Source organism: Ischnura elegans, chromosome 2 (assembly GCF_921293095.1).
Source record: "Ischnura elegans chromosome 2, ioIscEleg1.1, whole genome shotgun sequence".
Classification (NCBI taxonomy): domain Eukaryota; kingdom Metazoa; phylum Arthropoda; class Insecta; order Odonata; family Coenagrionidae; genus Ischnura; species Ischnura elegans.
Window position 1 is genome coordinate 89,320,261 of NC_060247.1, and position 26,942 is coordinate 89,347,202.

General features: G+C 36.4%; 2 protein-coding genes across 3 annotated transcripts in view; one reads left to right on the forward strand and one right to left on the reverse strand.

Moving 5' to 3' along the window:
• The first annotated feature begins 15 nt into the window (after positions 1 to 15).
• On the forward strand, positions 16 to 19,159 carry LOC124154140 (negative elongation factor A). The gene is made up of 11 exons (XM_046527672.1): positions 16 to 258; positions 429 to 609; positions 707 to 792; positions 882 to 1,047; positions 1,590 to 1,772; positions 3,029 to 3,301; positions 4,742 to 4,896; positions 5,477 to 5,710; positions 8,579 to 8,785; positions 10,313 to 10,412; positions 13,804 to 19,159. Exons 1-11 carry the CDS (start codon positions 49 to 51, stop codon positions 13,989 to 13,991), a joined length of 1,983 nt encoding a protein of 660 aa, XP_046383628.1. The 5' UTR covers positions 16 to 48; the 3' UTR covers positions 13,992 to 19,159.
• A 3,805-nt stretch (positions 19,160 to 22,964) lies between these two features.
• LOC124154141 (tyrocidine synthase 3) overlaps positions 22,965 to 26,942 on the reverse strand; it is a 55,477-nt gene continuing 51,499 nt past the window's right edge. For both annotated transcript variants that reach the window (XM_046527674.1, XM_046527673.1), the window contains exons 10-13: positions 25,611 to 25,736; positions 25,085 to 25,225; positions 24,744 to 24,927; positions 22,965 to 23,569 (exon numbers count right to left, since the gene is read on the reverse strand). In XM_046527674.1, the coding sequence (XP_046383630.1) occupies positions 23,423 to 23,569; positions 24,744 to 24,927; positions 25,085 to 25,225; positions 25,611 to 25,736 (598 nt within the window). In that variant the 3' untranslated portion in view covers positions 22,965 to 23,422. The remainder of the gene's footprint in view (positions 23,570 to 24,743; positions 24,928 to 25,084; positions 25,226 to 25,610; positions 25,737 to 26,942) is intronic.

Here is a 26,942-nt window from a genome sequence, read left to right on the forward strand (position 1 = left end):
GCCACTCGTGGCAACGGCGATGAATGGAAATTGGCATTGTGATTCAATATGGCGAACGTTCGGGATAGTGATACTTCTCTGTGGCTTCACAATAAGTTGGGGACATCTAATGACTCTTGGACTGGTGGTTCTATTTGTTCGCAGTTAAATGCTGAAGTCTTAAGGAATATAAAGGACTGTTTTCCTGACCTTCAAACTCAAGTAAAACTGAAATTACTACTATCATTTTTCCATATTCCTCCGAGGAACGTTGACGAGGTTTGTATATCTTGGTAGTTTTCAAGAATTTCTGCAGAGAAATATGATATTTCCGCATTTATTTAGTTATATGTCGTGGATTCTATCTTTTAGTGTGCTCATTGGCAGTGATTTTTCCATTAGTTGAAATTGCCGATTGGGGTTATATTGGTTTCATATCATGTTTTCAGTGGAAAGTCGAATTAGAAGAAATTCTTGAAGTAGCTTTGGTGGACAGTGACCAGTGGGTGTCCATGTTGGCCGAAATAATTAAAACATTTCCTGCTACCGGTTCTCTCAACACCGATATTTCGGAGGTGGACGAGAACAGGAGAATATTTTCTGATCTCGTGAATGACCTTAAAAAATTAGGTACTTACTTAGAAGTAAAGCTGAGATACCTGCTATTGTTATCCTCCTTTGTTATTATTCATGACCTCTGTTTTGTGTTGGTGTCTTGTTCTTTCAGTGAGGAAACATTGTGATTTGGGAATGTTGCCTTTGGAATGTCATTATTTGAATAAATCTGCATTGGTCAGTGTGGTCGGTCAACAGGTTAGTTTTCATCGCCTTGAAGCTTGTCTACAATGATTGCAAATATTTTAAGAATGATTATTATGTTATCAATTTCAAACACTTTGTAGCCCCAGCCTACTAAACACTTCACCCTTAAACGGAAACCGAAATCGGCTGCATTGCGAGCAGAACTTTTACAGAAGTCTGCCGATGCAGCTAGTAGTCTCAAGAAAAGCACTGCACCCACCGTTCCTGTGCGATCGAGAGGAATGCCCCGGAAAATGACTGATACTAGTAAGTGATTTCTGTAAAATTCATTTCTTTCACCAGCGGAGAGCAAAGAACTAGTTGCTTTTGTTTGTTAAGAGAATAATTTCCTTATGTTTCATTCTTTGGCACTGGTCTTGACAATGACTGTTGAAATGTGTACACTTTGTCTTTGTATGTTCAACTTAAATGTTTAGGACAAGTCATCAGCTGTATGGTTCACAAATTTTGGTATGTACATGGTACATATATTGAAAGCATGAGCTCTACCTTCATGTTATGTTTTATTTCTCTGATCAGATACAGCTCCTATCCATTGCAGAGTCTTGGTGTAATGGAAAATCATCCCAATTGGAATTACTTATCATAAATGTATTTTGATGACATTTAAAACCTCATCTATGCCATTTTCTTTTCACCATATATATCCTTTATAAGTTTTTTCATGCTCATTTTACTTATTCATTGGATAATTTCCTCTGATGAAATATTTTAATGATGAAAAATTTTTTGCTATTCATTAATTTACCAAGAGCAATTATTTATTATGCATCAATTTATTTTTTCAGCTCCTCTGAAAGGGATTCCCAGCAAAGTACCAACTGGTGGATTTCGCTCCCCTGTTGTTAGTCCGTTATCTAGGCCCCTTCCTCGTACTCCTGTTGGACATAAGGATCGTGGCATCAAGTTGCTTGATATAAATGAGCAACCTCTGGGCTATGCGCAAGCAAAGAAGAGGAAACGTATGCAAGGTCCACAACTACTATCATTTAAATTTAAAATGTTCCTTGTTGCCCATTCCTTCATAGTTAAAGATCTATCTATTACAGATAGAAGATATCTAACCATCAACTCTCAAGTTAATACATTAGTGTTATATTTTATATCAAATGGATGGTTACATTCATGTTAAGTTGTTCATTTTAACTCATCTTAACATAATCTAATGTTTGAGCTCATGTCTGAGTAAATAGGATTAATCTTTTTAAATTCCGTGCAACATTTTATTTGGTTAACCCTGGCTGGTTTCAGCACTTATGTAATTTTCAAGGGATGTACTACAAATTCTTGTGGTTAGATCCCTTGGAAATGATGTGTGAGTTCCATCCCTCTTGGTGTTGCCAAGTAAGAAGTTATATAAATATAGATTTATAAAGTTTTGATCCATTTATCTAGCTTTGAATTTGAGGTTCAACTCATTCAGCCTACAAATGATTGAAAATGAAAGCAAATGTTTGAAGCTGAGTAGCTGTGGGCTAAACCATTTATTTTAAGAATCATTTGGTCTGAGTTCTTGAATGAGCAAAAATTATCAATATTGCTGTATCTCTGAATCTCAGATTCATATCGTTAATCTTTGAGATCAAAGTTGTCATCTGTGGCCACCATTTTAATAATGCTTTTTTTATAAGCTCTTAAATATGTCCATTTATTTACATTTACGTATTATGTAAGTCAGTGGTGGTAGATATTTCAGCACACTTGAAGACATTTTTTCCAGTGGCCTTTATTTATGTGTAGTTTTGGTCTGTCTCATATCCAAATATGTTTAATAATAACATGAAAAATCAGGTAAAGTCTGGAATGGAGTCGAGACAAACGTTTTGTGGACCAAATTTATAAATGTAATGAAGGTGTGGGTGGAGGGTCACTTACAAGCGTTAATTTACCATTGAAAGCATGAAATGAGAAAAGGGCCATAATTAGATTTTCACATTAAGAGTACCTGGAAACCTTGTTTGCACTGAAACTGAATTATATTAAATTATATTTATTTTTCACATGTGGCTCCATATTATGAATGCCATCTATGGCTAACTGGCATATGAATAAGAGCAGTATGCAAAGAAAAAAATGGTAGTCAATCTTTTGGAACAGATAAATGAGCACTGCTCTGAAGCAGGGGGCTGTCCATTTGCAAGTCTCTTTTTAGTTTCTAGGAATGCTTTTATTCGAAAATCACTTTCATATTTATGCTGATCCCTTTTTATATGTTACACGTATACAGAGATGGAGGAGGCCAAGAAAGCATCGGAAGCTCAAGCTGGTCAAGCCTCGACGACATCACCTGCTTCGGCTGCGGGTGGATCCATTGAAGTCACATCACCAACCACCTCTCCCACTGCCACAGGGCGAGGCCAGCAAAGTGGGGCTACACCGGACTATGCAGTTGGCCTCACGGCTACAAATCCCCCGACGCCAGCACCTCCACCTGCATCATATGCTCCTCCATCTACACCTCAACCCATATTACCAGCCACTCCTTCATCATCTACTCCAGGTGAGTTCTCTTTTATTATTGCTCAATTCATAATGAAGTTCTACTGTGAAACTTATCTGTTAACAGAATGTCTTTGAAACAGCATGATGCTGTGAATTTGTTTTGTAAATTTGGAGTTTAAAAGTTCCTTTTTCTACTCTAGTCAAGTTAGCAAAGTAAATTGTGTTACTGTTTTTCTTGTGTTCATTGTAAACACTTATTGTTTGATGCTTGTATTTTTTGGTTTGAGTTTATAGTGGACACAGTATTTTGGCTTTTGACTGAAGTAAAGTTTACTAGTTGCTGTTTTAATGTTTGGTCAAAGTTTAGTGCAGGGTTATCCTGAGAGCTTTACATACACAAATTATCTTTAGGTTTATGATTTCCCCATGCTTTTCTACACATGCCAACAAGCAAAAGAAAATCAATCACTCTGGGCCGTACTGGATAAAGCTGACTTCTACAGTACAGTACACTCCCGATATTCCGGGCTAATGATGGGGAGAGATGGCACGAATAATCAGAAAACATAGATAATCCAAACTTTCACTTAAATGTCTTGTAATGTTCTTAATTTACATAAAAAAACAATGTATTATTATTAAGCAGTTATTCTGTTATTTAAGAGTGCTTCCCGGACTCATTGAGAGCTTTCTTTGCCAGTTCACGGTCTTTTTAGTGGCGACAACATGGTTGCACTCGTATTATTAATGCTCCATGTAAGGCCTGGTTTCAAAAACCACACATAGGTGGGGCTGTGTGATCACAGATACACAGCCGTTTGCATGAATGCATCAAAACCACTGCTCGGCATCGGAAACTGCACTGTCAGGCACCACACCACGTAGTCGCGTCTCGCATAACTTGCCTGGGTTGCAACTGCAGTGCGATGTGTATCCGTGAAGGAGCGAGGTCGCGCACTGCGAGGCTTGGAAAACAGGGGCACGGTGCTCCCGTGAATGCAGCTAGTGCATGGTAGCTTCCGTTTTACGAAGGGGATTCTAACGGAAATAATAAGTTCCGTGTATCCTAGCATTAATGCCGTAATTCTGATGATTTTGCATCCATTTTTTTTTGTAAAGATTGGGGAAAAATTGAGCGAGATTGAATATCATGCACGGATAATCCACAGCACAGATAAACCGCAGCCGGATAATTGGGAGTCTGCTGTATAAAGGCCGTTTTACACGGTACACAGAATTGCGCAGTCTGATGTACGTGTGAAGGCGCAATCAAAATTGCGTCGTGTAAAGCGGTGAATTGCTGGAACACATGCAAGAATGCGAGACGGCAAAATAGCCCCTGTTCTAATTTCGTTCATGCATTCGCACAATTCCACGCCATTTTAGAAATTAATGCAGCTCTAACCTGCGCAATTCTGTGTACCGTGTAAAACGGCCTTTAGAATTTCGTATTTTACTGACTATTATTCTTCATGCTCATGTTTTTAATTGATTACAGATGATTCATCTGCTACACCTTCCACAACTACTGAAGCAAGTGTTAAGACTGAAGCTAGCACTCCTGGAACACCCACCACAACAAGGATAGTTGGAGGAGTATTGGAGTCTGGACAGCCTAGCTATGTCCCTCAAGTTACTACTGTGACTCTTCAGGTATTATGGAGTAGCTCTATATCTCCTATTAACTTAGGTGGCTCTCTGCTGTAAGGAGAGTCAAGTTAAGGCTTATAATGTGAATTAGCTTTCAATAACCTTTCTGTAACTAATTTGAGCAAGTGATGAAGAGAATGTACATGAATAGCCACTTTTTTATGTTTCATTTGTTAACTTAGCAGTAGCAGACCTCCTGAAGATTTTACATTGAATGAGTAATATTCTGGCACAAAAATCAATATTATTGTTCAAAAAGTAAAATGTTATGAACTATTTCTACGATTATGGCCCTCTGGCCTAGTAATCGCTGGGCTATTGACAAGTGTCTAAAGATAGCTTTTGTTAGGGAATTCATTAGATGTGCAATTCATCAATTGCCTTTTTTAAAGCCATTGGTTATACATCCCCACATGTGGGGTGATTCATGGGCAGCTTGGGATGGAGTCTACAAAGTTAGTTTGAATTCTGAAACCTGGGTTTCAGGCAATCTTCTTGTCAGTAATAATTGCATGGATATAATTCCCATGGTCATCTTTATACAGGGAGGAAAAGTGTTGACTTATTTCCTCTGAATTTTCAGGTACCCAAGGCTGCTCCAGGTCAGCAGCAGCCTCAGAGGGTGTTGCTGGCCACACCTGTTGGAATGGTTGGAGCGGGAGGGCTTCAGAAAGTTGCTCCAGGGACAGTGGTTGGTACTGTACTAGCTCGAGCTGCCCCTGGTGGTGCCATGAACTCAGCGACTGTCACCGGAATCCTTAGTCCCACTGGAGCTGGGGGACAGATGCAACTGATCCAACTTAAACCAAATCAACAGGTATTAAGTGTTATTTATCATTGGGAGTGGAGAATCATAACAGAATCATAGTCACTTGGAGACATAGGGAGCTTGTCTAGGGTGGTAGTCAAAATGAGTGAGCACTTTAAGCTCATCTTGAGCTCTAAAGGATAATTCTGTTTCACCTAGAATGTGAATATGGTGCCTCTATACTCATTCAAGTAGGGTCCAGGATTGGAATGAGGAGGACTGAAGTTTCTGCATACCAGTACTGGAACAGGGGCAATACTCAGAAAGAGGATCATGATTTTTGGATTAGTAGTTTACTCAGATTGGCAGGCATTAAACTCAGGATTTAGTAACAGGCATTCTCATCTCTGGATAGGTTAAATAAGGGATGGATTGGGGATCTGGTACATTGTAAAGTGGAATGGTGAGGAAGGAAAGTTCCCTCAAACAAAAAGAATAACCAAAACACTTATTACTCCTAAGCAAAAAGGGAAAAGAATAACCATGAAGGAATTACTTCCTTGGCCTCGCACATAACCATTCTACTCGCCACCTTGCTATGTGCACCCCATCACCTCCACTTTGGCTGTGGTCTCATCAGTCTGTGGGAGAGCAGAATATCAAAAGAGAAACATCAGTCATTAGAGTGAGAGTAAATAGTAATATAGGAATTACAAAATATGGGCCAAATGTACTCGAATACCAAATGGTGCTTCAGTGATATGATACCCCAATGTATACATGGATACCCTGAAAGATAGATGAATCAAAATATCTCCTGGTGTTGGGCGGATACAAATATTCAAGTGAATTTGGAAAGTGTGAATGTCACCTCCTTGAATGGAAAAGTAAGTTGATTGTGAACAATGGAGGGGCTTTTGAATCATCTAGCCTCCGAATGATGACCACTATGAAGGCTTTGAAGGTATAAGCTATTAGCAATTACATGTGATATTAATTTTGAGCCAGCGTGTCAGTGCTTCCATGGCAGAACAGGAGGTGGAGGTATTTAGGTTTTTATTACCGTATAAGCGCGTGTAAGAGGCGCACCTTTTTTTCCCAGAAATTGTAGCCGAAAATGAGGGTGCGCCTCTTACACAAACTTCTTATCCTCCCCCCCCTCTCCTTCACCAGTCACAAGTCCAAGGGGAACTGAGTGGCCTTGGTTTTCAGCGTGAGTCAGTCATCTGAAACCCTAGGTCAAAAAGAAGCGGCAGGGAGGGGAGTTTCTCCCTTAGTCACGTATTTTTGAAATGCTCCTGTTTGCTTTTCTTACTCGTAAGCATTGCGCCGTCACGTCGGTACCCAAAAAACTGGAGGTTCGTAATAATGAAGATGGTATGAACATTTCATTTTGGAATCATCGAAAGAAAAAGAACGTACTTCGTCTAAATTTCTTGTCTCTTCAATCTCCCGCAATTATGATCTTCAGAGTCAAGTGTATAATATACACGATTAAATGATGCGCAAGTCCTCGATATGCGAGAAAGATGCGTTCGGAGACCTTGCCCGTAAGTTGATAAACTTATACAAGGCATCGAGGAGAGTGGTTATCCTGCATAATGCAACACTGCATCACAATCGTGCATTAACTCACGATTGTGACGAACTGATCTAGCTTGCAATGTAGCCAGAGCCGAAAAAAATCGCTGTTTGTGGGAAGAGAGAATGGTTGAAACGCTGAACATTTCCTAACTTCGGAGCAGATTAAATGATTCTTTCCCACATTAAGCCCAAAGTGCGAGTTCCTGTATGCCACGTCATGTCAAATCGGCAAACTCCAAAGGTGCCAAATTTGAAATTTCGGGCATGCTTGAATTTTTCAAATGTTCGTAAAGCTTATGTGCGTACGAAGAGAACTAACTATACGTACAATTTACAAGCGTTAACGGGTGGTTCACCATAATTCCATAGGAAGGAAGCTTATTATATGATTCTTTGTGTGCATATTGATGTATATCCTACTGAAGAAACAACCATGAGTGACGCTTTTGGGCACAGTAAAGAAGAGAACTTAGATCATAGATAGAAGCATAGATCAATAATGATAACGTTGCGTAGTGTATATCCACCTAAATGCCATTGTATTTCGCGGAACTTAGTAATTAAGTTAATTTTGTAACCGCCTGGACCGGGACTGAGGTTTGTAATTTCGTAATTACATTTCTTTTACTATGCATTGGAGAGGCCTTTTCGTTGGGACCAACGAATTGCTTTGTAATAACGAGAACTTCGTAATGACGTTGTTCGTATTAACGGGAGTCTACTGTAATCATTTCTCCTATTAATTTATCAGCACTTATTACTAAGTAATAACATTCACAAGGAATAAAATCCATAAAAGATCTTTACTATATCATTTGCAGCGTCAAAATGAATTACAGATCCAGCAACATTTTTTCTTAACTCCATGAATTTTTTTATGATTAATATGAATTTTTAAAATATAATTTGATGTTAATATGAACCACCTTATTACGAAGTTCTCGTTTTTACTAAGCAAATCTTTGGTCCGGACAAAAAGAGCTAATCTAATATATTGTAAAAAAAACGTTATTACTAAATTATGAACCTCAGTCCCAATCCCGTAAGAAATATTCTTACGAACTTCCGGTTTTTCTGTCCCATGGATTCCATAATTAGGAGAGTCTACTGTATCACATAAACTCAGTTTGCTAGGTAGTGTTAATTTTGTTTTTTTTTTGCTTTTATGGAATTGGGTGAAGGGAAATAATCTTTCAACAACAGAGAATCCTTTTTTTCAGTCCTATAATTGCTTGTATTTTATAATACCAATGATGTATTTTGCCATCCACCAAAATATATATTTTTTTGTTATTTCTTATTTCTGCTATAACATCAATTGTTTTATTACCAACATATGCATTTTTCTTACAGCTTGCGCAAATATGCATCCAGCAGCCTTCCAACCAAACTCAAGTTGTCCAACTTGCGACCACAGTCCCCCCCACCGGTGTCACTGCAACTAATGTGATAGTAACGGGAACCACAACTGTGCCTGTATCTCAAACAACAGTTGTTGCTGCTCCCACCACTGTTGGAGGACAGGCTGCCACCACTCAGCGGAAAAGTCTGGCTCTCTCGGTATGTGATATCTTCATTTCCTAATTTATCGCCATATTTTTGTATTTCGCCCAACTATAATGGAAGTACTCATTGCAGCTTTTACCATAAAATGTGATCTTAAGTATACCAGAGTACAAAAACTTAAGAAAAGATGGACACGAACAAATCCTAACATTTTCAATTAATGTGGGTATACTTTTAGTTAACTGCAAATCACTCCAACTTTACTCCATTTATAAAGTGAAATGCCCTGTTCAATGCCCAGTAAGGCCTATCCAAGCATGTCATTTCCCTATTCTATCCCCTTGTCGATAGAGCTCATTTGCTTTGCTGTTAAAATTTGTTACATTTATGGAAGGCCTGTGCTAAGTGGAATTTGGTATGGTGTTGACTCAAGTCCTGAGCTACTGAAGTATATCTACTAAATTTGCTGTTATGCAGTATACAATGTTTAATTACCTTGGATTGGCTCTTGTGATTTAACATGATGGAAGTAACTTTTGATGGCAGACTCCCGATTATCGGAGTATGGTTTATCCCTACATGAGTTAACTCTCCTTCGACATTTTATGCAATCTCTATAAAAGAATAAAATCAGAAGAAAAAGTACCAGGATATTTGTAATTTAATGCAAGGCTACCCCGGGCTTATTACTTCCATTAGAATCTCCCTGGTAAAACAGAATTCTTATATTTACATGCGGACAATGAATGTTCCAAATTTACTTGGACGTCTCATCATGTCATTGCAGACGACAATCAGTGGCGGGAGAAAATAAACTCAGAGGTCCAAGTTAACTTGATGAATTCCTTGTGAGCAAGTAAATGAAGTAATCCCATTTTACAAAGGGAATTCTAATGGATATAATTAGCCCTATGTAGCCTTGCATTAAAATGCAAATATCCTTGTGCTCTAGCGTCCGATTTTATTTTTTTTATAAAAATCGTGGAAGCTGTCAAAGGAGCGTGAACTCATGCACACATAATCCACAAACCGGATGAACTGCAGCTAGATAATCGGGAGTCTACTGTAGTGATAGTAATAATAATGATGTCTGTAATGGTCACAGGTTCCCCCATTTACGATCATAAATATTGAATATTCATGGATATAAAGATTGCTCCGCCAAAATCACCAGGAATTATTGCCTACATAATATCATGTTTTAACTCCGCAATTCAACCCTGTGAACTTATTTTACAATTTTTGTTGCATAAACATAGAATAAGGTTTTGATATTCTGTCTATATATTTTACTCCTTTGTAACATTAACCGAAATTAAAGCAGACCTCATTTTTTAAATTTTGTGTGCTCCTTCAGTGAAAATTTTTGTACTAAAGGTGAGAATTCCTGATAAAGTAGATAGTGATTAATGCCTACCTTTGTATATGAATATGTGTTAATGGTAGGATTATGAAATTATCTCATGTCACTTCTTCAGGCAGAAAGCGTGAACTAGTAAGCTTGGATCTTAAAAGGAAATTTAAGACATATTATAAAAAGTACCATTGTCATTGCCACTGATTTTTTTTTTCATTTTTCAGAGAGAACAAATTTTGGAAGCTCAGGACATGTTCCGGAATGCAAACAAGGTTACAAGGCCTGAGAAAGCTCTTATTCTTGGTTTCATGGCGGGCTCAAGAGGTAACAAAATATTTCACTGTTATCGTTTTTCGTTTTAATCTAATAGGGTAGTTTCCTTCATCAAATAAAACGAAAGGCATTGATTGCGATTCGTTACCCACCATTACTGTATTCATAATATACAAATTATTTCGTTTTAGAAATACCGGTTTAGACGAATGGCAATGGTCCATTTTTATCCTCATTTGAAAAGGGCCTGATTGGCGCCCATGCGATGCCACTCCACGTGACGTCATAGGGACCTAGTTTCTATACGAGAAGATAGGAGTTATACATCGTCTGAGGTTACCAATGCATGCATGAGGCGCAGAGCTCAGGGAAACATGTCTTAATAATCACTTATTAAAACTGCTAAGGTCGGAAAGTTTTCTTCATTTAGTAAGGTATTAATAATCCTTATTTAAGCCAAGTGCTACCAGCCAGCAGGGTACTCAGCTACCCGCTAGCAGCCTGCGTCGTATCAGCGCTCGACTCGCCTCAAGGTCACCTCACAGGGCGGCAGCGGGAACCAGAAATACGCCACACGGAGAGATTTCCCAGCATTCATACTTACACGTCGCGTTTCCGCGCGCTTGTAAATTTTCACTTTTCATTTAATCGCGAAAAATAGATATCGTCATGTAAAAATGTAAAAGCGTGAAATACGTACTCCAGGAGTAATAATCTTTCGATTTAGGCAATAAAAAATAATAGGAAACCACCCTATTGTTTAGTGAACATTTTTGTGGAAATCATTATTGCTGCCACTACCACTCCTGCTGTGGGGAGCTGTACTCTCCAAATCCCCAATCACCTCCTGGTATGGCCTCACCGCCCCAGTTGCCAATCTGGCTGTGCCAGCCTATGGAGTATTGTCTGTTTTCCACTTCACAGCTCCCTCCTCCTTTACCAAGGGTTTATCTCTTCTTCTCCCGCCCAATTCTCATTGGATACTTGGTCCATATTATGCTTCTCTTTGCTTTAAGTGTCCATAAACTCCAAATTTATGGTTGACTGGACTTATCCAGGGTTTACAAATATGTTAGACTGGGATACTTTGGAAATCAGAATATGATAGTACCAGGTTTTCACGCTTTTCACTCAAAGCATGTATCAATAAATCATACCATATCATAACACGTACCATAAATAAATTTTTATCTTACCGCCAGATTGTTAGAGCAATTGAGAATGGATATCTTTAAGAGCGACACGGAGAACATAATATTAGAGCCCCACTATATTTCAGGGTCCAATAGAAGCGATAAATTAAGAGAGATATTTAGCCGAATGGATAGACATGCAAATTCCTTTTCCCGCTGAACCATAAAGGACTTTAATGAATGCCATTTGTAATTTCGTTAGAGCATTTCCTTTTATGTGCAAATGGCTGGTGCCCTAACACCCCCTGTCACACGCCTTTTAGGTGGATTGCAGGGTAGTATGTAGATGTTGTTGTAGATCAGTCAGAAATGAGTGAAATTTCCACTCCCCAGCGTATTTACAAGGCGAAGGTAAAAGTTTTCCAATATTATGTCACTTAGATTGCATACTCATAGATGCTCTCGGGCACCTGTGGAATGTATTGGAGGACGTTTCGGTTGAAATAAATTTTTTACATTATTTTCCACAAATTTTTCAGCAGTCTCCACCAAATTCTTTCCCTCTCTGAAGAATCCATTAACCTCCCGATCGCAGCATACTTTTGGCTTCAGAGGCCATCGACTGGAGATGTGCACTGGAAAACCTGAATGAACACATTTAGAATATTTTTACGTGGAAGAGGTGGTATATTGGGGTTGTAGATATTTTCCCAGGAGTAAATATGGTTGGCAGTAATTTAATGAAGTACCTATTCTGCAGCAGAGTAGGGAGTGAAAGATTAAAAATTTCATGCTATTGTCGATAAAATTTGCCTACCCCCACAGGATTTTGTCTAGGTTCATCAATCTATAGTTTGGAAGGCTTGTTACTCCAGATTCCAGCTCTCATGCTGTTTTGGAAGTGGTCAGGAATCTGTATCCATTAGTGAGTGACTCAGTCATTCACAAATAGGGGTTTATACACATGATATGCTTTATAAGTTGCTGCAGTCAAATATTCTTGTCTCTTCTGAAAAACGTATGACCGAGAGTATTCTGCAGATGCTATATTTGTGGCTCAACTCTTCAATCAATCAATCAATGAACTCTTTGCTCATGCTGTGACAAGATAACTCACAAAGCACCTCTGTATACCGATCACTTATTAGTCACCATTTTCCCAGTCCTATTAAAGTTTTATTTTTTCTATTTATAATATCAATCATGCATGGTTTGTAGAGATCTTTATTGATGTAACCATAGCTTGTCCTTTTCAGACTTCCATCTTATCTAATGTTTTGTTGATAATGAAAATTTAGCATCGCAATTACCCACTTGGTAATCATACTCAGGAACTCTGTATGCCATTAGGTGGACTCCATCTCCCATACTCTTTGTCTTGAATCGTAGTAATCTTCCTGTATATGTACCTACTAAAGGCTGATTCAGAGATTCTTTGGGGGGCAGCTGTGAGGAGCTTAGGCATAGGTGCTATAATGTAATATAAAAATCCTCTACATGACAAATTCTGTGTTTTTACGTGAATGTTGCTCTCATTTCCCAACGTCGATGTAACTTGAGTGCACAATGTATAGATGTACTCCCAAAAGTGTTTAAAAGTGTCAAATTATTACCCTTACAAAATTTTTGGTAGAGAACTTCCATTTCCCCAGTGAATCTATCACCTAGCTCATTGAGAGACTGAGGATATGGTCATAGATTTTGATAAATTGGTAGAATAACAATTGTGGTAGAGCTTAGCTGTACACTACAGTAGTACTTTTTAGCATCTTTTACTTATAGACTTCATTTTAGCCTGCCCCTGCTACTAAGTTATGGTCACAATCTGGGATAATTTGACTTATGCCTCTAAAAATGTGAAATTTTGCAACTTGCTTTTAGAGAATGTTGTAAATACCAAGGGAATGCATATCTCCCTCTTGACTGGACATATTTTTGTCTTTTTGGTAGTGAAATACTATGATATTGAAATTTTGGGTTCTATACAGTAGAGCTTTGCTTACATTAGCCTTTATTCCAAAAGTAACAAATATGCATCAGAGAAAATACTGAAGTAAAATTTTCATATTTTAGGCATAGGAAAATGGATTTACTCTGTGACCAAAAATTTTGAAGAGGATAGCTTGAATTTGAAGCAAGTAACACATTAAAAAAATTTGTTTTGGGGGAAGGCTCTTGAGGCCTTCTCTTATGCATCTTGCTGAAAAATAGAAAATAAATGATCAATAATATGTACATAATTAGACTTTAGTGGAGACATGTTGCTACTCTGCAACATTTCAATAATCCTTACTCCTTTGGAATTTCAGATAATCCTTGCCCTCATCTTGGCAAAATTGTCACGATCAAGTTAAGTGAGAATCAAGAAAATGTCCAGCAGCCTGATAACACATACTTGACGATGATGGTTGAGACTCACTTCCAAATGAATTACAACACTGGCGAGTGGAAGAGAATCAAAAAGTGCCGTAAATTAGAGGAAGAAGCTCCTGCTTAATGCTGTCATGCTATTTCTATGAAGCCCTGGACAATTTCCTCAGTGAGTCCACTGAACTTGTTAATACTTTATTTTTTAGTCAGCGGTGCCATTCCTTGTTGGCAATGTTTGCATATTTGAAGGATTTTCAACGGACATCATGATGATTCTGTGGTTTGCATTTATTTCTGTAAAAAAATCACATTTTTTGTATTCATGCAAAACCAACTGTGTCAAATGGATATGTATTTTTGTATTTGGTAAGTAGCAGTTTCTTCGTAAGTGTTTTTACAGTACATGCAATCATCTTTCTTTGCATAGTCTGCTTCTACGTTTTTCCTTGGTTTTTCTTGATTTCAATCATGTCGTTATACTCATGAACACATGAACAACTGCCTATTGTGACATCATGTCACAGACAATGCCTCCCATATTGTACAAGTCATGAAATATCACCCATTGGTTGATCGATGTTATAGGTGCCTGTTGTATTGGGTGATGAAGGATTGCCTTAAAGTTTTTCTCAAAAGAGAAGTATTTAAATTATTATTTTGATTAATGTTACTAGTTTGGAACTGTTCGTACATGCTCATATTGAAATCAGTGTTGTACTAGAATTTTCAAGTAATCTAGTAGTACCTCAGAAAAAAAGCTTACAGCATAACTAAGTGACTGGTGTTTTTCTATATGCTCTCGAGACATCTCATGCCCTAGCCTGTGTATATCTCCCCAATAGTGGCCACTCCAACATTGCAAGTGCATGCTCAGTAACACCTAAAGTGGTTGATTCCTATGATGTGTGCATTTTCTTTTCCTAACCCAGCTATGATTATGGCTAATCGATGAAGAATGTGCATAGCTACATATGAAATATTTTATGCACCAGCTTTCAAAACCTACAAGCATAAATCATCTACGCTGAGAAACATCAAATCTTTGAGGACACTCATTCTGGGAGTTGATATTTTCCTCGTCTTGCAAATCTCAGTCACTCAATGTTAGCTCTGATTTATTGCCTATGATAGGAACTCTTTTCTTAATTATGTTGTCAATTCAAATTTGTGCTGGTGAAAAGTAACCTCTTAACTTTCAATTTATCCAGAGTGAGGGAAGAATCACCTTTCAAAGGACATAGGTAATTTAGGAATAACACCACAACCATTATAAGTGCCTCTGTATGCATTTTGGTTCAAAAGTTCATTCCCCGTTTCGAGTGCCTTGAAAGGGGCTCATCACATATGTATTTTAATCAGTCATGTTGCTCTATTTTCCTTACTGTGTGAAAACTATGTCCAATTTATATCATTTGATTGTTGTAAAATTTCTTGTATTCTTCAACCTTCTTTCGTATAAAATATCTTGAAAATTCTTTTTGTCCATAAAAATCAAAGCTTTGAAAATGGCATTTGAATGTAAAATTTTATGGTGACTGTTGGTGTAGCTATTTATATTTCGTTTCCTTTTGTCTTTGAAGAAATTTCTTGCTCTGTATAATTATTGGAATATCCCTAACCTTGTGATGGTCAGAATAGTTTTTTTTTTTTTTTCCTTACGCATACTAGTTAGGGAGTGTGCTAGTTGCATTGTGTGATATATTTGTTTATGTTTACTTGTTATGGTTATATCATGGCATTATGATTGTATGCTGGATCTTTCTTTTATTAATTTGTGTGTAAAACTCCTCATCTCCATGATTTTCATTTCCAATTTGATTTAAGAGATGTACATAGAGTCGTCATCTCTCCTTTATAATTACATGTTGGGAAAAAGTATTGAAGGAAGCTAAATTTACATCTCTTTGTGAAATTGTAGAATTTAACCTTAATCTCACTTAGTAATTGGAATTATCTCTTCCAAAATGTATGAATTTCATTATAAGGTAAAATTTTTGAAAATTAATTGAGACACCAGGGAAATGTTTATATACATAAAACTCTGTACTTATCAAATTACTAATGAAAAATTTACTGTGAAGTTTAAATTTTGTGATAGGCGTTCAGTGATTTATTCATTACATAAATGAGTTCCATTCCACTTCTGACTTTTACTAAAGCCATGGTTACAATTTTCAGGGTGGTAGTTACAATGAAATGAGTAAATCAGATGTGACACAAAATACCAGCCGTGCAATTTCATATTTCTGTATCTCAGTAGTTCTGATATTCATTTAGTTGAAAAGTCCTCTTATTGGTTTTGAGAGTGGCCTCTCTGTTTTTATGTTAAATGACATGAACACTCTAATCTCTTATCAACCTGCATATTATTGTGATTATTTTCTTTGGAAATTATCTAAAGATGGGTCAGTTCAGCTTTTCGTTTGGTCCTAATTTGGGTTCAGTCTTTGGCACCTGTTCTGTGTTAGTTCTCGCTTCCTTAATCAACTGTCTCGTCATCTTTTAATTTTCGAAAGCTACAGATGATTTTTCCTACGGTAAAATGAAAATACCTGAAACAAAACGTCAAGCTACATTTTAGGTAATTACAGTCAGATCATCACTTAATTTAATGTGATTATGTAATTTAATTTATGCTCATTGCCAATTCATTTTGGCTTTGGTTCTGATTCTGATTCTAAGTTCAAGAACCAAGAGCTGAACTGAGCCTTTCCCAATATTTTACAAGTTAGTAAAATTTTAGCTACTAATTTCTTGTTCTGCTTAATCTTAAATGCAGTCATTCACTTTTGGTTGATTTTTTTGTGTGTGATTGTGATAATTCCTAAAACTGCTAAATTAAAATGGTCTAATAATGACTAATGTATTGTAATTAGAGATGGATAGAAGAGCATCTTTTCCAAAATTGAGTATTGAGGTCGAGTTAAAATACTTAATATCAGAATAGATTATTGAATTATATAATGTCTCATAACATCTTGATAAACTTTTGATAAACATTTTTTCTTATTTTTGTAGTAATTGAATTATTTCATTTTGTCAAATAATCTATTTACACACTTTAACGTAGTGTACGGAGTATGACAACTTGATTGGCTTTTCAGCTGTAATGAACGGAAGCAATTTGCTTCAGAACGTTCAAATTATTTTCCATAAACTTTACAGTGTGATAAGTTTTGAATAATTCATGTGTGTTAAATCAATGGAGTAAATTTTAGTGAAAATGCATGTTAAAAAAATATATCATCAATAACCAAATATAGATTTTGGCAAAGCAACTAACATCAGTTACTGCAAAAAGTTCTTAGCCATGTATTTGACGCAAGATTTTAATTTCTTCCTTGATTATCAAGTATCATAAATCCTTCATTATTAGTGGGATTTGAGTATTCGAGTTGTGTGTTCCTAATTTTAGCAATGAAATGGCAGCTCATTTATTGCCCTTTACGACCACCATTTGCCTTTTAAATCAGTGTGATAAAGCTTATGGTTCTTCCACTTGTGTTGGTCCTTCCATTCCGCGTATTCCTCAACATACATTTCACGTTAATACTGCCACTAAAATTTATGTATTAATGATTCAAATAAGCTACATTTTTAAAACTTTTAATATCACATCTGCAGTATTTCTGTGTGTGTAGTGTAAACGATGTCATTTAAATAGTTTCAATGAAGGCATAGTGCAGTAAATTACAGTTTAGAGTGTCTCAAAATGGGGAGTAACTATTTTTTGCTAATATAAAACTCTTATATAATCATTAAAAATCTTAATATATTTTAATGGCAAGTAGATTTGATGACATTGTTTATAGTTATTATGTATGTATCTGTTCATGGAAAGTTGTTGGGTTTTGCTTTGTAATTTTTTATTTTTCAATATTGAAGCTAATGGATGGTCATCAATTCCTCAGAAATTTAGTGAACAGCCGAGGCCTCCACAGCCTAAATTCCCTTGAATTATAATTCCCTCCTAAATATTTAATTTCTCTTATTGTTCCCCAATCACTCTTATCATCAATAGCAACAGCCTTTCTTGATTGCAAAGATGTTGTCTATTAGGTGATATACCTTTCATTTGGCTTTGGATATCAAAATACAGTCCCCTTTAGGAAAATCTCACCTTGAAAACTTGAGAGAAAAAAATTAACTCCTTTTTAGTATGTACTCATACACCTTTTCATATTATCCCTGCCCTGTAGCTTGCTGTGATTTTTGTGACCTTTATCTTGAGCTTCCTTACTAAGATGGAAATCATGCGTTTTCTCATGTTATGGGAAACTGATAAAATAATAGAATAGTATTAAGTAACTCTCATAAACTCAGGAAATTGCAATTAGTATGTGAAATTATCAATTTGGCTTTGTTCAAATTAATCTGATTGAAGAGCAAACTGTTGAATTTTTGGACGTATGATTTGATCGGTTTTTTTTTGTAATCCTGATTCAAGAAAATGGAATTTTTGAATCATTGGTTGATCATGTATCTTTGTTGATTGTTTATGAGAATCCAAGTGAGTGTATTTTTAGATACTCAAGATTCCAGTAAAAACTACTTATATTTTGGCTGTGTACATAATACATACATATTTTTATAAAATGAGTGGTGATGGTGTAAGTTAGCACATTTTTTTCACGGTTTAGTGAGTACTTCATCGTTTGAGTTATAATTTTAGTTCTTACAAAATTGTTTTCATGTGTCACTCCTCAAGAGTTAAGGACGTTGAACATAGATGTATATTTAAGTTTGTTTCTAGTCATTACAATCTCCTTGTGGTTTCTTGGGTAATAGTGATAATCTTGAGATCTGAGGTAGAGGTAGTACAAATGTTTGCTTTGTAACTATGCCATTTAGAATCTCAGAGATACACCCATCATAAAATTAGTTCTTAGGTCATGATTAGTATTTTTATATTGCTTAAAAATTGAGGAGTTAAATTGCTTTTTTAATTGTATTATAACATAGGCAAAAAATACAAATGTATGTACATTTTATTTTCTTTGAATCAAAGTTAATACCTGTAACACATAAAATTACGTTCTCTGTTTCTCATTTTGCAAATTATTATTGAATATTTTGTATTAATGTTGGTATGACATTTGATTTGTTTCAATTTCCATAGGTCATCAAGAATATGTTATTTTAAAAAAAGCTTAACTAAATACCAAGTATTTCATTGTATTTTCCCATATGTTTGGGATTCATAGGCAAATGATAACATGTGTAAATAAGATATAAAATTCATATTGGAAGATAAATATGTGCACCAAGTGATTAAAGGAATATTATTCATTTTTATTTAATTATCCTTTTTTTGTGAAAATACTTGGGAAAGTATTTTTTGTCCTTCATTTCATTTATTTCCACTGGGATGAGCACCCATCTGTCCAAGTTTCATGCTTGATATATTTCTTTCTTAATGCGTATCAAGTTTGATAGTGTTTCAATGGGATCAAGAAAATCAAAATGAGGTAATAAGCAATTTGTGCTCCTAGGGAGCATCTGTGTCATTTTCGTGTCTCATGGTTGAGCAGCTGTTCCTAAGAATGCATACTACCATTACTAATATTATTGAATATGTATATTAATGTCGGAATTCAGAAATTTACCTCTTGCAAGTGAGCCAGGCCTTGTTTTATTTATGCCTCACTTTTTTATATCATATCTCTATATTTATCAAATTGACGACGTACATTATGAAAATGGTTGCGAACTATCTTATACATACTTAGTATTTACTCATGTGTTTTTATCAATTTCCTCCAAAAACACTATACAAATGGCCTTTTAGGATGGGGGGGTATTAAACAATTTACAATGGAAAAACACACACACTCATTTCCCAGATAAGGGCTACCTAGTCAGGTGGAACTCGAACCCTCATGAGGATGAGGATTCCACCCCTCTTGAGGCTGATGAAATTTTAGCTGTGCTTTTTATCTAAAACTTATATATTTGTAAATGAATGAAGGATCATATCAAAGGTTTTAGTGTGCATTATATGCTGTCACTTATATTAAGGTATTTGAAATGCATCATCAACATGACACTGGGAAAATAAGATATTTTTTTTAGTAAGGGACTCACACACATGTATGGCATTAGATATAATTCTCTTAATGCTAAAGATTTCAGTGAGCCTAGTAGAGGAACTCAAATGAATCTTGCCATAGATCTCTCTTGAGTAAATGTAGCCATAATACAATTTTAATGATACAGAACAGCTAACTGAACACATCAATGTTGAAAATAAGTAAATATAATGTGGAATTTGGTTTGGCAGAATGGTGGTCAGTGTGATCAAACCATATTAGAGGGGGATCATTTTGATGCCCCAGAAACTTGGGAACCATTGAATATAATTCATGCATAGCCATCAAAGACCAAAGAGGATGGCATTGGATCAGTCATTTTAATTAAGAAAGATGACCTGGGTATTATCCTTGTTTAGGTCTTCATTTTTTAGGTACAATTCTGTATTTTACTTGCTGCATGCCTGTTAGAAGTTAGGTCTGGTGGTAAGGATTTCGAAAGAAAACCAGTGGTCTCGTCTGCATACATTGTCATGTATGATTTACACAAATTGGTTACATTGGGTTAATCGTTTACAAAAATCAGGTAAAGAATGGGATCCAGAGCAGATCTTTTTGGACACCTTTAGGGGCAGGTAAAGAAACAGCTTTTGCAGCTCCATTTTTACTTTCGAGCAAAACAGTTTGGAATTGATTCGAAAGATAAGGAGCAATCCAAGTTTGGGACTGAGACAGGAGGTAGATGGTAGCTTTCTGGATTAGGAGGGTCACAATTTTTCTTCAGAAAATGTGTAAGCATTGGGGTGTTAGGATCTATAAGATAACAATTGGTCAGAGATTTGTTGATGAGGAATGCAAGTGGATTTGAAATCACTTTTAAACAAGGCCTTATGAGTAGAACATGCAAAAGTCGCAAATGCAATAACGCGAATTCCGGGGTTTTCCCGCGAATGTGCGAATTTCGTGTTATCTGAATACATAATCAATGTGCACAATGTCCAGCTAGCCAGGCCTCGCTAAGATGCAGCTCCAGCTGACATCAAAGGATTCTCCCGCATGTATGACCTATGACTTATCATGCAGATTCATTTTTTGTCCACCACCTTTTGTTCTTCGTAATACTAGAAACTTTCCCACCAACTTCTAATCCCACTGCTGCACAACAGTGTGTCAGACGTGACTTATGTTTTTGTTGGTCAAGCCAATACAGCATCAAAAGGGAAAACTACTCCTTCTAGAATGAAATGTTTACAATAAACCCACTACATGGATAATTGTTGCTTTCGCACAAACTGCAGGCTTCAAATTGAATTCCTCATTTTTTTTAGCATTGTCAAATTTTGAAAGAAGCTCTACTGTCAATATTAATGGACTTAATGCATCAGCAATTTCCATGTTGATGTTTATACTGAAATCGAGATATAAGTCAATACCGGCAGAATTTCGTTTAAAAATTGTAAACGGTGCTCAAAAGACAGTGAATTCAATACAGTGGAACCTCGTTAAAGCGAGTACGGGCTATAGCGACACCCCCGCTATTACGAGAGATAGCCGATGCACCGTCAATTGACCCTATAATAAGCGTGTTAAAAATTCGTTTTTACGAGACCCTTTCGGCGTTGGCTCTCGCCATAGCGAGGGTTTCACCGCCGGAAGACTTTCATCAAGACTCTTTAACCTCTGTAACTGCTAGCGATCTGTTAGAAATGAAGTTAATGGAGTGCTCAGTCTCAAATTTATGTGGTAAACTGTCGTTCGATAAATATAATGATTGACGAAACAATGCTTTGCATGATTTTTATTCAGTGCGGCGCTTATAAATTGTTTGAATAGTTAGTCGTTATTTGAGTTAGGAAATTTAGTGATGCAAAAAAACATCGCCTATCGTCTGGATTTATGCTTACGTTTATCGGATAGATGTTTATCTGTCGCCGCACCACTCCTGTTCCTGTATATCTGTTCGCAACAGGTATATTGGCTATTATATACTCCACCTCCGGTAAAGCGACAATTCGCTATAGCGAGTGTTTATTAGTGCACCGTGGGGTGTCGTTATATCGAGGTTGCACTGTACTTACTTAATATTTTTTGAGAAAGGAATAAATATTGATTTAGCAAACTGACTGAATGAACAATTGTGTAACCACGGTCTCTTACCACAAACAGGGGTAATACCATATTTCTCTGAGTATAGTCACCCTCTGAATATAGTCCCCCCCAACTAATTTTGGGGCCTGTTTCGGGAAAAACTTTAAAAATTTATTTACTTTTACCTCGGGCATTTTTGGAAAAAATTCAGATAAATACAGTAAAAGACGGGTCTGGTTACCTGATCCTGGATTCCAAGGGTAAGGCCTTAGTCCTGCTGCGTTGGATCCCAAAACTAAGTCTTCGCGTACCCGTGATCATCATAAGAGGAGGAGAGCAAGGAAACGGATATTTTTTACTTTTGTTCGCCTGCGTAGGAAAATATTCGGCTTTCGTCTCCCAGGTCAAGAAATGTCTTCCCAAATGTTCCCATTGTTAGTAGCAAAAGGGTTAAAGCCCTAAGGTGGAATTGTTAATATTGACAAGTTAGAGGGTCTTCCAAATTATTTTTTGTGAGCAGATACCTTAGTGCCCAATTCATATTTGAGTCATTATTAACTAAGCTTTCCTTCAACATAATCCTTACTCTCATCATACTTGGGGTAATTATGACACACATTCAAATAATTTTTATCTGAATGCAGGGAGAAAGTTCCTAGGAAGATGGGTTTTTGGTAAAATACCTACCTACTCAATGAAGAATAGTGGAAGTTCAAATGTTTCTCAATACAAATTGAAAAGCTTCCGATTGAAAAATCCTTTCATTTGATGAATGCCTCAAAATTTTAAAAGAGATAGCATTGCTTGTGGGCTATTTAAGCTATATTCCATCATCAGCTTGTCTAAGGAGAATGAAGTGCATTGTTCTGGAGGGGCTTTCATGCAACGATTGTACCATAGTATGTGGAAATGATGCATATAAATTGTAGAATCATCCGAATGTTATTAATGAGAATACATATGTTCACTGAAATAATTCACTCTTCTCTTCCTACAAATTTTATTCAAAAATACATAATTAAAAGATTTAATTTACAATTGCAACAATATGATGGGTTCTATAAAAAATACAGCATATGGATGGGTATGTACAATGAAGCACATGATGGAAAAAATAGAATTCTTATTTTCTAGAAAATTTAACTGATGATAAAACACTCTACCATTTCTTTTCTTATTCACAGCATTTAAATCATGATGTTTTCTTACTCAATGAGCCATCAATTTTAACAGAACTTGAGTCTAATTATCATGAAAAAGTTCAAGATAACAATTGTTTTCAATAAGAATGTGGACTGCAGCTGTGACTTTGCCACTTGCATATCAGTGATACAATAAATAGTTTCAAAATTTATGAGATTTATTATCTTTCCTTAAAGCTATTAAATATCATATTATTTACAACTAATGCTTGTAATGACAAGGTACTTTTCTTGGTAAATTAATTGGCTTTTAAAGATTTCCAGGATATTGTTGCTCTTTGGCTTGAAGGAGCTTTTCCAAAAGGTTTGCTTCCATCTGGGGCCACGTACAAATTGACTTGGTAATCAAGCAACACCTTGTAATTGCTCACATCTGTACATAATTGCTGAAAGAAGAGAAATTATTTTAAAATCATGACAGGTATCGGATGTTTTTCAATAGGCATAGGTGTGTCTTTAGTGGTTGAAGTGGCACCTGTGTGTGTTATCCTGAGGGCCAAAAAGTAGCTTTAATTAACCAAATAATTGTGATAAATGGAATGTGTAGTGAAGGGCGTAAAACTCATTCCATCCCATTATCCCAACACCATATGGATAAGGTCATCAATAGGCTGTGTTACAAGAGGCAATCATGTAAGCAGAAATCAATTATGTTGTATGCCAACAGAAACAGTCATGGTTTATCCGCCAAAATTGCAGTGAACGAGGTCAGTAATGATTATGATGCATGTGACGAAGTGCTACTGAAATCCAGGATCAACATGAAGGTCATGAAACTGTGCATCATTAAATCCAAAAACCTGGTCAAATGCAAGTGCATTTGACCAGGTTTTTGGATTCTGGTATCTGGTAATCATAGCTGGTACAAGGGGTATGCATTTCAACAAGGGTCAAAATGCTGTAAATACCATGTATAATCTCCAAAGATTTCACATGCTAATTTTGTAATTATGAACATTCTTCATTACCATGACCTTCCTGTTACCTCATGTGTCAACAAAGAGGCAAAAAACAGTCAATATGGAACAAGACAAAAGACAAGACAATTATGCACTGATTTTGACTGTTTTTGTGATTGAGGCTGATAATTTCAACCATACACAACATGGCTCTCACATAAATTTCAGGGGTAAAAACAAATTGAGTACAGAAATAATTGTGTCTGTTGGGTAATAATTGATTATGATCCAGTAGAGAATAGTTGTTCCTTATGACTAAAGGACAGCATCAAAAATTGACCTCCTGAGGTATTTCTGAATGGGAATATTGTGTTGGTGAACTCTTCTTGGGTTTTTAACTGGTTGATCTGTTTTTCTCGAATGTTTCAATTTCGGAAAATTTCAGATATCACAGCTTGCTGAACTCCAGAAGTCAATGGCAGAGTGGGTTATCAAAACATTATGAGGTATGGACAAGATCAACTGGTGGAACATATAAGAAGAGTTCAGATACTGTATCCATAATATTACGCTCTTGTAAGGTAAAATGTAAGGAAATTAATCTCACTCGTAAGATATACTGTTAATGCAAATGAGAAAAACCTTTATACTATAGCCATACCTGAGTAAGTGGGCTTGTGTTGGTGGTGAAGACTCCATCAAAATTTTGCCTCTTTGCCAACCTTATAACCTCTTCCTCCATAAACTGTATCACTTCTATATTTTTTTGATAAGGTAGAGACTCATCAGTACCCATCATAAAGCTGTACAAGGCACGACCTTTGCCTTGAGGTAATACTGATGCCCTGCAAAAATATTAAAAATCATGTATATCTGATCATAGCTGAATATGTTTTGTGATGTCCTCATCATTATCTTTGATGATCATATTGTATTGATCAATACTTCTCTGTGCTCTGTATGTATGTGTGTATTGTATTCTATCTTTATTTCAATTCATACCTAATAGGCTCCTCCAATTTTGCGAGAAAGTCAAACACAATTTTTAGTTTGCTAGAAATTTCAATCGCAGGCTCATCATGTGCATCAAAATTAAGGGCGACTCCAACTGTTGCTCCATCAGGAAGTGAGCGTACTACAAAACTGTGAATAAATATTAAAGAGGTATTTGAATATCATTAATGATAAATGATTCAAATAGATAAAAATCTCATGCAATTCTAAATGTTTTCTGTTTACGCACTTATTTCTTTATTAATTGTAATTTTTAACTTAACCCATTGTCACACATAAAAAGATATAATGAGTGATAGTTCTGGCTTTGACACTTTGGAAAGAATAGTCAGACTCTTAAAAACTTTGATTGAGGGACTGACGTGAAGTGGAGATTCTTTCATAGATTCCACTAGCATATTTTCCACTGCATCGCTATTGAAGATTGAATGCAGTGAAAATAATAAAATTGTGCAAGAGGATAAGGAATCATTTAGGCAACCTAAGCTCGCATTCATGCAGTATTTTAAGTTACCTGTAATTAGCTGCTATTAATGGTTCCCACAGCTTGTCCATGAGGTCATGGTAATCTTCTTCTGAAATTCCAGGCATCAGCCACTGCTCCAAATCTGCCTTTTGGTAAAAACTGGTTGTGATCATCCTGTAAATAATTCAAACTATGTAGTCATATTTGATTGCTTTTCTTGCCTACCTGGAAATCAGACTGAAAATAATTTCTACTATGGCAATCACCTACAGGGGTGCCGACTTGGAAAAAATATTGGGGGGGCCCAAACCAGGGATCTTGCCCCGGGAAATTTTATAAGTATTGAGTTTTAAGTTTTTTAAGCATTTTAGAAGAGCCATATGATCAACATTAGAGCCCTGATAACTTTAATCTCGATATCTGGACACTCCGGGGAAAATGGACAAGCCTGACACATTTTTTTCTCACACCCAAATTTTTGAGAGGGCTCGGGACCCCTCAGGCCCCATGGAGTCGGTGCCACTGATCACCTATATGAGTAGTTCTTAGGCTAAATTGGTGGGGCAGGGTTGAGTGAGGGACAGAGAAGAAGGATAGCCTTTTTTTATATTTTCCACATAAAATGTCAGGCTTGCAATTTAACTCCCACCGTTGTGGGGTTAAATGGTTTTATCATAAATACAGAAGCAGAATTAAGCATATTGAACGTGCCATATTGCGCACCTGTGCTGCAGTGCCATGGTAGCTTGAAGCTTGCATTCATGTCACTATGAGAACAAATTAATATTGCACAAAAAAATCATCAATTTTTCTGAATTTCTATCTAAACATGTTCTCGATTGAATGGATTAATTATATTTTAAGTGGCTTTCAAATGTGGAATCATCTTATGTTTTCACCTTTAATTCCTAAGTGAAAATAGGTTGGTGCAATCCTGCAGTCCAAATTAACAAAATATGTATCTTAAAACTGTAAGGTGGTGGTAGTGAACAAGATGGATGCTGTGCACTCCTTTCGTGTAATCGTTCAAGTAAAATTAGAACATGCTCTAATTAAATGCAAATGATGGAAAATTTACTGAATTTTCCCTTTTACATGCGGTGGATAGTTTTATTGGCATGGCCATTGGTGTGAACTTGTGCAAGAGTAGTTACCATGTGAAATGGCCATTACAATGAACTAATTTCAGATGCATGAGCATCCACATCTTGGGTGGTGAAAAACCCATCCAAGGAGCAAGCATCACAGCCCCTAAAATTTTCTCCCCGTGCCGCAACTGCCCAGCAGAGGGGCACTTATCCTATGACTTTCTTTTTGCTATTAAAAGCTGTACATTGAAATCAGGATCTTAGGTCTGCTATTTCCTCAAAATTGGATTGT

Bases quoted from the DNA above. Each gene is read 5' to 3' on its own strand.
- LOC124154140 (XM_046527672.1), top strand. From the start codon at position 49: ATGGCGAACGTTCGGGATAGTGATACTTCTCTGTGGCTTCACAATAAG. The intron at 793-881 runs GTTAGTTTTCAT...AACACTTTGTAG, and splicing joins TCAGTGTGGTCGGTCAACAG to CCCCAGCCTACTAAACACTT. The intron at 8,786-10,312 runs GTATGTGATATC...TTCATTTTTCAG, and splicing joins GGAAAAGTCTGGCTCTCTCG to AGAGAACAAATTTTGGAAGC.